At 37.4% G+C, this 12,158-nt stretch overlaps 1 protein-coding gene across 3 annotated transcripts in view; it reads left to right on the top strand.

Annotated features, from left to right (window-relative positions):
* plppr5a (phospholipid phosphatase related 5a) overlaps nucleotides 1-12,158 on the top strand; it is a 66,853-nt gene that overhangs the window by 23,709 nt on the left and 30,986 nt on the right. The window contains exon 5 of one of the 3 annotated variants that reach the window (XM_051700425.1): nucleotides 5,529-5,663. The exons of the other annotated variants lie outside the window; for them this stretch is intronic. Within the exon in view, the coding sequence (XP_051556385.1) occupies nucleotides 5,529-5,663 (135 nt within the window). The remainder of the gene's footprint in view (nucleotides 1-5,528; nucleotides 5,664-12,158) is intronic. 3 annotated transcript variants of the gene reach the window in all.

The following is a 12,158-nucleotide window of genomic DNA, read 5'->3' as shown; positions in this document are numbered from 1 at the left end:
ACCTGACCTTGGCTTGGTATCAAGAGATCCCCGAATTTTCCACTTCTTAATAAGTGATTGAACAGTACTGACTGGCATTTTCAAGGCTTTGGATATCTTTTTATATCATAAAGTTCCATTACCTTGTTAAGCAGGTCTTTTGACAGTTCTTTTCTGCTCCCCATGGCTCAGTATCTAGCCTGCTCAGTGCATCCACGTGAGAGTTAACAAACACATTGACTATTTATACACAGACACTAACTGCAATTTAAAAAGCCACAGGTGTGGGAAATTAACCTTTTAATTGCCATTTAAACCTGTGTGTGCCACCTTGTGTGTCTGTAACAAGGCTAAACATTCAGGGGTATGTAAACTTTTGATCAGGGCCATTTGGGTGATTTCTGTTATCATTATGATTTAAAAAGGAGCCAAACAACTATGTGATAATAAATGGCTTCATATGATCACTGTCCTTAAATAAAAGACATGATCAGTCATATTTTCAAAATCAATGCCAAAATTTCACAATTTCTGCCAGGGTATGCAAACTTTTTTTTGTATATATTTATATATATACAGGGTTGGGAGGGTTACTTTTGAAATGTATTCCACTACAGATTACAGATTACATGCTGTAAAATGTAATTTGTAACATATTCAGTTAAATTACTCAAGGTCAGTAACGTATTCTAAATACTTTGGATTACTTCTTCAGCACTGGTAGATTTTTTTCACTTGTTTTGACTATTAAAACTCTGCCAGTACAGTAAGACAAAATACACGTTAAAAATACATTATCTGAAAAACCTAAATATCTTATGCAGCGTTGTTTCTAAAACAAGATAAATCAAATTGATCTTGTTTTAAGGATTTTTAGATATTTTTTTTTAGAGGAAAACAATGCAAAACTTATTATCAAGAATACGATTTTTGCCCTAATATCAAAGGTCTTACTAGAAAAAAAGAAATTATGATCTAATGTGAATTTTCTTGTTAAAAAAATATGATCGTGCCTGGTAACGTGCATGTAAAATGGCTAGAAATCGCATTTTAGCTTCGCTTAAAGCTGACAATTTACACAAGGTTTATTTCTATTTCTTCTGCTCCAAACTTGCTTCAAACTTACTTCTCTGTCTGTTCGTATGAATGTAACACATCATAAGAAAGTGTTTCACTGCTGTTCAGATGCACTTTGGATCGCATCATTTATATGTATAAATGTTTTCCATCTGAAAGGACTAAATATTAAATGAAACAAATGACAATAAAATGCAAAGTAATCTCTTCAGTAATCAAAATACTTTTTGAATGTAACTGTATTCTAATTGCCAGTGATTTCAGTTGTAACTGTAGCGGAATACAGTTACTTTATATTTTGTGTGTGTGTGTGTGTGTGTGTGTGTGTGTGTGTGTGTGTGTGTGTGTGTGTATATATATATATATATATATATATCGGTTGCGTCACGTCATAAACGTACAGTTTTTAGGTCGCTGTGTCAAGTTAAAGGAAGTTTGAAACTTAGAAAAACACATCTTGAGATCTCTGCATTTGGATTTGCGCTCCATCAAGCTGTGTTTGAACGCAATCTTGTGTCATCCTCATACCCTCTGTAACTGTGGTTTGTTCTCTGTCTGTATAAGCTGCGCATTGCCTATACAGCAAGTCTCGCTTACTGCCCCCTGGAGAAAACAGATGGTACTCTAAGCTTGAATTGCTCAGATATGAGGAATATTCCTTATTATGGTCCGGGGACATGATTAATTGCGTTGTGTTATTTTTGTATAATTAATCGCACCGAATTAACGCATTAAATCGACAGCCATAATAGCAAACAAACAAAGTGCTTTTATAGAAGACATATATACCATTGCCGGGTCTAAGGGGGGCTAGGTGGGGCATTTCCCCCATAGATTTGGCTCGAGCCCCACCAGACACTTCTGATGCCCCCGCCCTGACTGGCAGAAAAACAATCCACTGGCACTCCGCCCCATGGATTGACAGTGAAATGATCAACGTTGTCTGTAATAGGCTAAAATAGGTACTTATGATGAAAAAATGTGTTGCTAGATTTGTGTCTTGATTTAAAGAGTTTTGCAAAAAACTCAAATGTCTTTGCTAATGACTTAATGTTTGCAAATTCCTCAAGCACATACTTTTTGTTTCCAGGGTAATTTATGTAAATGTTTGGTGCTTCTGGATAGACCAGTTCTATACAGTTTCCAATATCTCACCAAGACAGGAATGTTGACCAGACACAGAGTTGCAATCATGTCGCGAGTGCTCTTCTTGCATGCTCGCATATACATGAGTGCTGGAAAGCAGCTGCCAACAAGACAGCATTTGTGTACTGAAATGAATCTGTCTTTGGTGTTATCGATACTCAGTACCACCACTCCCTATATGAATATTACGCAGTCTGCTTAGGGCACCAACTCCCTGGGGGGGCACCAGAAACTCCAATGGCTGCCCTTTCTCGCACGTTATACGTTTTTCAACGACTTTATAGCTGTTGCAGAACACAGCCAATCGCCTCGCAGCTCGCACTCGCACCACGCCTCGCACATACAAAACATGACAAGCCCTTTGACAAGCACTGTTTCTGCCATACTTTAAACAAAGTATGCCTCAAAGACTCAAATAGTCACAAAGTAATACTTTTATGACTTATTTTCTCTATTTCTGTCAGACGTGAGCATTATACAGCAAGGTCTGCGATCTGTGTTTAAAAATACTCCCTTACAAAAAATCTAAAGTTCTGGCAAACTAACCGAAAACTTGCCGCAAATTTTCCACTCATATTCACATGCAAATGAGCTTGTGATTCGCCGCAAATGTTTTCCAGATGTTTGCAGCTCTTCACCGGTAGTGGTGAACCTGCAGCAAATCTTTGGCAACAATGGAAAATTTGCTGCAAGTTTAGCTAAATTGCGTGTGAAAATGATCAGTGCCGAATTTGCCATGATCTCTCGATTTTTGTAAGGGCTGTGATAAGAAGTTCCCAGTAATTCATTGCGGTATAATTCAATTAAGCAGATTACTGTGTACTGTTTATAGCTTTACTGTTTGCTGATCACTGCTGTTATTGTATTTGTTGTAGCTTTCAGTTATTTGTCATTTGGTGATTATTCAGAGTTCGTTTAATTCTCAATATGTTTTTACTTTTGGTTATCAGTGTCATTGTGATTTGTATGTTAAATTATGAAGTCCACGTGCATTGATCGCAATGAATGCATGAGCTATGAAATACTAAGAGCCACAGAGATTTTCAAAATAAAGTCACTGGTGTTTCCAATATATGAAATGTTCATTGACTACGCACTTATTTGCGGGCCCTCCAGGCACGTCGGAGCCCTAGGCAACTGCCTATATTGTCTGTAGGATGGGCCGGCCCTGCTTCTTGGTAATCAACTGAAAACTCTGTCTATAGATTTTCCTCTGACAGACCTGACAAACATCTACCAGTGAGTTGATTTCAGTAAAAAAAAAAATCCATACCATTATCAGCAGTCACAAATGGCACTGAAGGTTTGAAACGCTAATTTGAACTAAGGGGGACATCCACATACATTACATATGGCTAGTTAATTAGGTCAAGCCACAGGATAAGGCAAATATGAGGCTTCCTCTGCAATGCAACAAAACAGTTTTTACTGTGCTTTGTACACTGTTGTGTGGAATGTGTACAGTCAAAGATGGGAAACCCATTGTGCACTATAGAAAAAGGTCAGATAGTATGAGCTCATGCTCGCATTGTTAGAGCTGTCAGTTTGTGGAAGCTTAGATGTTTTATTTTTTGTGGTGCTGTACTCATGAGGCAGAGATATGCACTGACCTATTTCTGTAGTTGGGGGGGGGGGTGGGGTGTAGGGAGAAAGGTTGATGTAGACACTAAACTCATGATCGTATCAAATCATGCAGTCTCCTGAAACAGCACATCATCAGAAGGTAGACCAATGCAAATGGACAGTAGAGGGTAACATTGCAGTGTGTTTGTGTGAATGTGTGGTGTTCTTGCAAATGTCTATTAGGCCTACCTTCTTTTAGATATTTTTTTTACTAGTTCTGTAACCTATATAGCAGTGGTTTTGCTGGATTTGCTGTAATACCAAAGTTATTTATCATGCAAAAGTCCATAAAAATGTCCTTAAAAATGTCCTGTTCTTTTACCTTTGCAGTTTTCGAGGTTGATATACACTCACTGAGCACTTTATTAGGAACACCTGTACTCCTAGTCATGCAATTATATAATCAGCCAATTGTGTACTGCTGCCACACAGTGCATAAAATCATGCAGATACGGTTCAGGAGCTTCAATTAATGTTCACATAAAATGTGATCTCAGTAATTTCGACCTTGGCATGATTTTTGGTGCCAGACGGGCTGGTTTGAGTATTTCTGTAACTGCTGATCTCCTGGGATTTTCACGCACAACAGTTTGGTGCCAAAAACAAAAAACATCCAGTGGGTGGCAGTTCTGTGAATGGAAATGCCTTGTTGAAGAGAGAGTTCAACAGAGAATGGCCAGACAAGTTGGAGCTGACAGAAAGGCTACAGTAACTCGGATAACCACTCTGTACAATTGTAGTCAGCAGAATAGCATCTCAGAATGCACACCACATCGAATCTTGAGGCGGATGGTATACAAAGCAGAAGACCACATCAGGTTCCACTTCTGTCAGCAAAGAACAGAAAGCTGAGGCTGCAGTAGCCACAGGCTCACCAAAACTGGACAGTTGAAGACCGGAAAAATGTAGCCAGGTCTGATGAATCTCGATTTCTGCTGAGGCACACAGATGGTAGGGTCAGAATTTGGCACCAACAGCATGAATCCATGGACCCAACCTGCCTTGTGTCAACAGTTCATATATTCATATATATATATGAATATGAACCAAGATTAACAAATTTGGATCTACCAAGATGTATTTGCTGCAGTGTACCGTAGAGTTGTGGGATTGGGTGCCCAGACATGTTTTCTCCCTTTTAACAGTTAATATTGTCAAAAAAGGATTGCCAATTTATTTAGCTTAATTATGCATGATTATATGGTAAGTAACATTTTATTATTTGCATTTAGCATTGTTTTTCCAATACAATTAAACCAGAACTGCAACCTATTTGATGGAGAAAATAATAAAGGCAGCCTACGCTGAACAGAAAAATTAATTCCTGCATCTGTGTAGTTTAACAGAGGACTTCAAGGCTGGAGGATGCTCTGAGATGTCCTCCTTTTGAAATCCTTCTTTGCACTATGCTGCAGTCTAGCAGAATATTGCCCATAGTGTCTCATTGAAAATCCTCATTTTGATGCGATAATGGATTAATCTCCTCCAGGACATGGACTCACATGCTTCCTCTCTCTTGAAAGAGCACAGAGCCTTTTTACTTTGGGCATCAAATCATGCAAGCGTCTTTGCCCTTTTGAGACTTACATAAACCATCATTTACAGCCTGAGAAAAGCTTGAAATTTCTATGTGTTGTACAAAAAGCCTTTCAGAGGTGTAAAACTTCCCTCTTTTATTTTCCCTACGGGTGCTCTTGTGTTAGGTGGTGTGTGTGGTGAAAAATTTCAAAGGAAAGCCCTTACTGGATGAGATACCGCCAGAGGAGAGTGTGTCCAGTGGTCCCATGATCAGTCAACCGAGAATGGAACACACCATGGAGAAGTACATAGCCTCCCAGGTATTCAAACACAAACCTTCATGGACATGAGTTAATACATAATGAGTTTTTTTTTTTCCATATATATATATATATATATATATATATATATATATATATATATATATACACATATACATATATACAGGTGCTGGTCATATAATTAGAATATCATCAAAAAGTTGATTTATTTCACTAATTCCATTCAAAAAGTGAAACTTGTATATTATATTCATTCATTACACACAGACTGATATATTTCAAATGTTTATTTCTTTTAATTTTGATGATTATAACTGACAACTAAGGAAAATCCCAAATTCAGTATCTCAGAAAATTAGAATATTGTGAAAAGGTTCAACATTGAAGACACCTGGTGCCACACTCTAATCAGCTAATGAACTCAAAACACCTGCAAAGGCCTTTAAATGGTCTCTCAGTCTAGTTCTGTACGCTACACAATCATGAGGAAGACTGCTGACTTGACAGTTGTACAAAAGATGACCATTGACACGTTGCACAAGGAGGGCAAGACACAAAAGGTCATTGCAAAAGAGGCTGGCTGTTCACAGAGCTCTGTGTCCAAGCACATTAATAGAGAGGCGAAGGGAAGGAAAAGATGTGGTAGAAAAAAGTGTACAAGCAATAGGGATAACCACACCCTGGAGAGGATTGTGAAACAAAACCCATTCAAAAATGTGGGGGAGAACCACTACGCACAGACGTATGCAAGACATGGGTTTCAGCTGTCGCATTCCTTGTGTCAAGCCACTCTTGAACAACAGACAGCATCTGAAGCGTCTCGCCTGGGCTAAAGACAAAAAGGACTGGACTGCTGCTGAGTGGTCCAAAGTTATGTTCTCTGATGAAAGTAAATTTTGCATTTCCTTTGGAAATCAGAGTCCCAGAGTCTGGAGGAAGAGAGGAGAGGCACACAATCCACGTTGCTTGAGGTCCAGTGTAAAGTTTCCACAGTCAGTGATGGTTTGGGGTGCCATGTCATCTGCTGGTGTTGGTCCACTGTGTTTTCTGAGGTCCAAGGTCATCGCAGCCGTATACCAGGAAGTTTTAGAGCACTTCATGCTTCCTGCTGCTGACCAACTTTATGGAGATGCAGATTTCATTTTCCAACAGGACTTGGCACCTGCACACAGTGCCAAAGCAACCAGTATCTGATTTAAGGACCATGGTATCCCTGTTCTTAATTGGCCAGCAAACTCGCCTGACCTTAACCGACCTTGTGAAGAGGAAGATGTGATATGCCAGACCCAACAATGCAGAAGAGCTGAAGGCCACTATCAGAGCAACCTGGGCTCTCATAACACCTGAGCAGTGCCACAGACTGATCGACTCCATGCCATGCCGCATTGCTGCAGTAATTCAGGCAAAAGGAGCCCCAACTAAGTATTGAGTGCTGTACATGCTCATACTTTTCATGTTCATACTTTTCAGTTGGCCAAGATTTCTAAAAATCCTTTCTTTGTATTGGTCTTAAGTAATATTCTAATTTTCTGAGATACTGAATTTGGGATTTTCCTTAGTTGTCAGTTATAATCATCAAAATTAAAAGAAATAAACATTTGAAATATATCAGTCTGTGTGTAATGAATGAATATAATATACAAGTTTCACTTTTTGAATGGAATTAGTGAAATAAATCAACTTTTTGATGATATTCTAATTATATGACCAGCACCTGTATATATATATATATATATACCTTATACTAAAATGCCTTAATATAGTAAGTTACCAGTTTATCATCAAAAACTAATGCTGTCTATTTATGTAAGGGACACGACATAGAGGCGAAGGTAGAATCCAAATGCAGGAAGTTTAATAAACTCAGCAGACAAATCCAATACACAGGCAGAGACATAGTCGATGAAGTAGTAGTGACAAGTAATCAGTCCAACCAGGCAAACAAAGAAAAAATTTAATAAAACAATCAGTAATCCAATAAGACAGGCACAATGGTCATAACAAGAAGGCAATGAAACAGGCAATGGAAAAATGCTCGGTAAGGCAGTGAAATAACTGGCAATACTTTGCAAAGTATCTATGGAAAAGTATGGCTATTTATACAGTGCAAACAGGAAGTAAACGTAGAAGAAACAGTTCATGGCTAGTATTCGGGAGAGGGCTCCCTCTGGCGGTTGGCTGAATGAATACCAGCCTCATTCGTTACAATTTAACATTTTAATTTAGTTCAATTATTGATATTTTTTTTTACATTTAATTATACCCCTTGAACCGTATGCAAATTACATAAGGAACTTTTCTATGATTAGAGCACTTGAAGCTTGAAACATGTTTTTGCGAGTCTGCAATTTGTCCAACCCCAACTGCTACTACAGAAGTAATCCCCCCACCAGGGAATCCCCCCCCTGAGATTCCCTATGCCACCCCACCCCCCCATTTCATTTAGGGGCTTTTATCATATAATTTTCATATAATTATAATTAATAAATTATATGAATAATAATAACTTCTGCACTAGACTAATTTAGATGGTCTTCTTACATTGGTCCTCTACAAGATCATTCATCCACACTTAAAAGATTTGCAAAACAATGTGTCAGCCTTATTTGGGTCATCGTATGCTTTTTGCTTCCAGATTGCCTTTGGCAGTTTTCAGTTTTTGCAGCATTACATTTTTAACTCTTATATGGTCATGAATGTAAAACCGTGTGTTGGTAAAAAGGGCATAAAAATTATGAGTGCAAAATGTCAGAGATCATAGATGTTCCCAGATCCAGAACGTCAGAATTGATAATGAATAACAGCTGTTAGAAAACAGTGCTTTCCTTTTAGTTTCTCTTTTGAATACTGGACTCAATCCCCCTTCATTTCAATCCTTTGCAGAAAAATAAAGGCTTTTGATGACACATTGAAAAGCCTTTTGATTCTGAATATTATGTTCTGAAGAATGTTATATGACTTTCCCTAATAAATCCCAATATTTCTTTCCAGTATGTTCATTCAACCTCTTTTGCCTCGGGCCAGTAATTCTTGTATCTGTGTCACAAGAGATCAGAGTTAGTCATTGGGATTGTCTTCTAGTCTCAGAGAAAGCAGACAGATGCATCTGGAGTATGTATCTAAATTCTGCTTTTGATCTAAAACTATTATTAGATGTTCTCATATGATTTTTCCATTATCATTATTCTACTAAAGTTTTTTCCCATATTAAAAGCATTGAGCTGAAAGCAAACAAAATCACTGGAAGATGAGCATTAATAAGAAGAACACTGCTGTTGTTAAATGCATTGGACATCATGTGTGTCCTCCTCACTGCCATCCTTAATATCGCCGTACAGTTGAATGCCATAGATTGGACACATCAGAGCCCTAATCATGAAACTGCTGTTTTACATACAGGGTTCCCACTGTCATGAAAAACCTGGAAATATTAGGGAATTTTAAAATCGTGATTCTGAGAACTGGAAAAGTCATGGAAATTAATTAGTGCTGTCAGTCAATTAAAACTTTAAATCGCGATGAATTGCATCATTTTTTGTAGTTAATCGTGATTAATCTCAGATTTTGAAAGTGCTTAAATCTGACTCTATATATAGTATACTTCTTTTCCTGTCAAAATGCATTCATTTCCATCTTAGGAAAGAAAACAAATATAAAACAATCTAATACTTCATTAACATTTTCCAAACAAAGCCTACCAAAGTATTAAGATACTCTAAAATAGCACAAATAGAAGTTACATTAAACATTTCCAGAAGTCTGTGTGAGAATTTGACTAATTGAAAGAACTATACTTGATTTCTATCACAAGTCCTGTCTGGGCTTGTTTTGTATATCAAGTAGCATTAAGAGTTCTTTTCCACATCATTTGATCACTGACATGGAAGCACTGTTATGTGTGTGATGTGGTGTGTGTCAGTGTAATGACTCCATAAACTTAGCATTTATGCTGGTTTATTCTGTGATTATGAAAAATGAATGCGATAAACTTTAAATTAATGGCAGGTGTTAATGTGTTAATTCTGACAGCTCTAAAATTAATAAAATCTTAAACCGATTATGGAATTTGTTACGTTTTATTTGCTTGTGGCTGAGAATCTCTGATGGCGTCTTTCCTTCAGGCAGGGACTCAGGCAGCTTCAAGTGACAGTGCACGTGTGCACACAACGTCTCTCTGTGAGTGAAAGACAAGCTCACGTCGCTCTGTGAGGCTTATTTCAACATCTCTGCACCTTATTACGTTTTTTGGTGGCTGGTTTTAGTCATAGTAAGTAACAACATGCCATTTCCCATATTCTGTTTGTTTCATGAGGCAATAAACGAAAACGTGACAAAAACATGTATGTATATATGTTACTTGTTGGCAATCATTTTCGCTTATTACTTCATGAAACATAAACAATGTGGGAAATAGCACATCGTTACTTACAGCACTGTGATTAAAGAAGTCCAACACGCAGCCTAACACGGTACATTGATCTTGAAATAATTCCCACAGAGCGACTCGAGATGGATGAAAACACTAGTTTGTGAGTGAAACGAATGTGCTTGTTGTATTTTATGAGTTGAGACTGGTTTTTACCTATTTCCATTATGATTGTTGTGTTCACATTTCATAAGTTATACAGTGGAACTGTCACAGATGAGCGCTGTAACAAGCGTCTGTGAATGAGACACGTATAAGTACAATGCACGCACAAACATAACACACACAAACCGCCGCTGCACTCGCAGTCTGGCTGCTAGCATACATATTACACCATGTATACAGAGATTAGGGTTAGTATTGTGTGTTTTGTTGTTTAATGTTCGTTACATGCTGTTTCATTGCCTCATTTTGGTTTCATGCATTGCTACAGCTGTTAGAAGTTCATTATTCTCTCTCTGTTAGCGAGTCATCAGGCTTACTGTAAATACTGTATGGGCACTATACAATTTATGCAAGTGTATTTTCATTTATTTGTCATTCAAATCAGCATACATCTGTAATATGGGATGATTTCTGGTTCATATTACATCCGCCAAACCTTAAATAGCAGCAAGTCTAAATTACAAATTTTTTAAATGAGAAGCTTTTAATGAATTAGCTAGCAGTTCCAGGTTAAAGGATTAAAAATGAAAACTTGTTTTATTTTTATATCGGTTATCGGTATTGGCCACAATAAGCTGTAAATTATCAGTTATCTTAATTCCACATACCTAATTTTTATAGTGAAGGTAATTTTTTTTCTAGTTATGCTCAGCTCTAAAATACAAGGTTTCCAATAGTCAACAAAATCCTGAAAATATCAGGGAATTTGAATATTGGGATTGAACCCACATTATATTATGTGTCATCAACTAATATGTACTTTAAAGGAATAGTTCACCCAAAAATTTACTCACCCTCAGGCCATCCAAGAGTTTCTTTCTTCATCAAAACAGAATTTAAGATTTTTAGGATTTCATTTCAGGCCTCCTCCTCTAAACAATGCAAGTGAATGTACTCCATTTTTTGACGGTCCAAAATGCATATTTAGAGTGCATCAAAATAATCCGCATGACTCCAGTCGAACCCAAACGATTGATTATTTTTAGAAACAAAACAATACATGTATACTTTTTAACTACAAATGTTCGCTTCCGTACATCTCTGTGACGTGCGCTCATGAGAGGGATGATGTAAGCTCGTTGGTAAGGTCACGCATCACGTGGAGGAGGAGGCAGGAAGCGCGTCATTGTTTACAACAAGCAGCGTTGTACAAAAGTTTAATTGTCTTTGCTGTTGGTTTGTATTTGTATAAGTGTATTGTTCAAAATGGTCGTTTGGTGTGACTTTACTTGTCGACAGGAGTCATGTGGATTATTTTGATGCACCCTAAATATGCATTTTGAACCGTCAAAAAATGGAGTACATTCACTTGCATTGTTTAGAGGAGGAGGCCTGAAATGAAATCCTAAAAGTCTTAAATTCTGTTTTGATGAAGAAAGAAACTCAGATACATCTTGGATGGCCTGAGGGTGAGTAAATTATCAACAAATTTTCATTTTTGGGTGAACTATTCCTTTAAGCATTCGACACAATGTACTTATTATGTACACACATGATGTTGCATTGTACTTGCGTAGTTACACTGTTAACCTTACCCCTAATCCTAAACCTAAACCTAACCCTACCTCAACCCTTACCCTAAACCCTATAATCTAAACCCTACCCCTTAAACCTACCGTACCTCAACCACAGTATGAGCAAAGGTGAATCTTGTGAAAATTTAGCAGAACAACATGTAGTTACACAATAAGTACATTGTATGTATTTTAATGTTAAGTAGTAGTTAAAAACACCTAATATAAAGTTTGACCTTGGGATTTTTCTAAGCCTAGAAAAGCAATGGAAATTTCTGCAGTGAATATACCTTTCTCTGGTTATGCTAAGATAACTTATCCAGTAATCATGAATGACTGTAAAGGAAATGGAAAAATCATGCAAATTATTTGGTCCAAAGGTATGGAAACCCTAAAAAATATTTCGGCATCTAGAAATTGCTTTTCAAG

The sequence above is a fragment of the Myxocyprinus asiaticus genome, chromosome 6 (genome assembly GCF_019703515.2).
Source record: "Myxocyprinus asiaticus isolate MX2 ecotype Aquarium Trade chromosome 6, UBuf_Myxa_2, whole genome shotgun sequence".
In the NCBI taxonomy this organism is placed as follows: Eukaryota; Metazoa; Chordata; class Actinopteri; order Cypriniformes; family Catostomidae; genus Myxocyprinus; species Myxocyprinus asiaticus.
The sequence above is the reverse complement of the archived record's forward strand: the minus strand, read 5'-3'. Positions and strand labels throughout refer to the sequence as shown.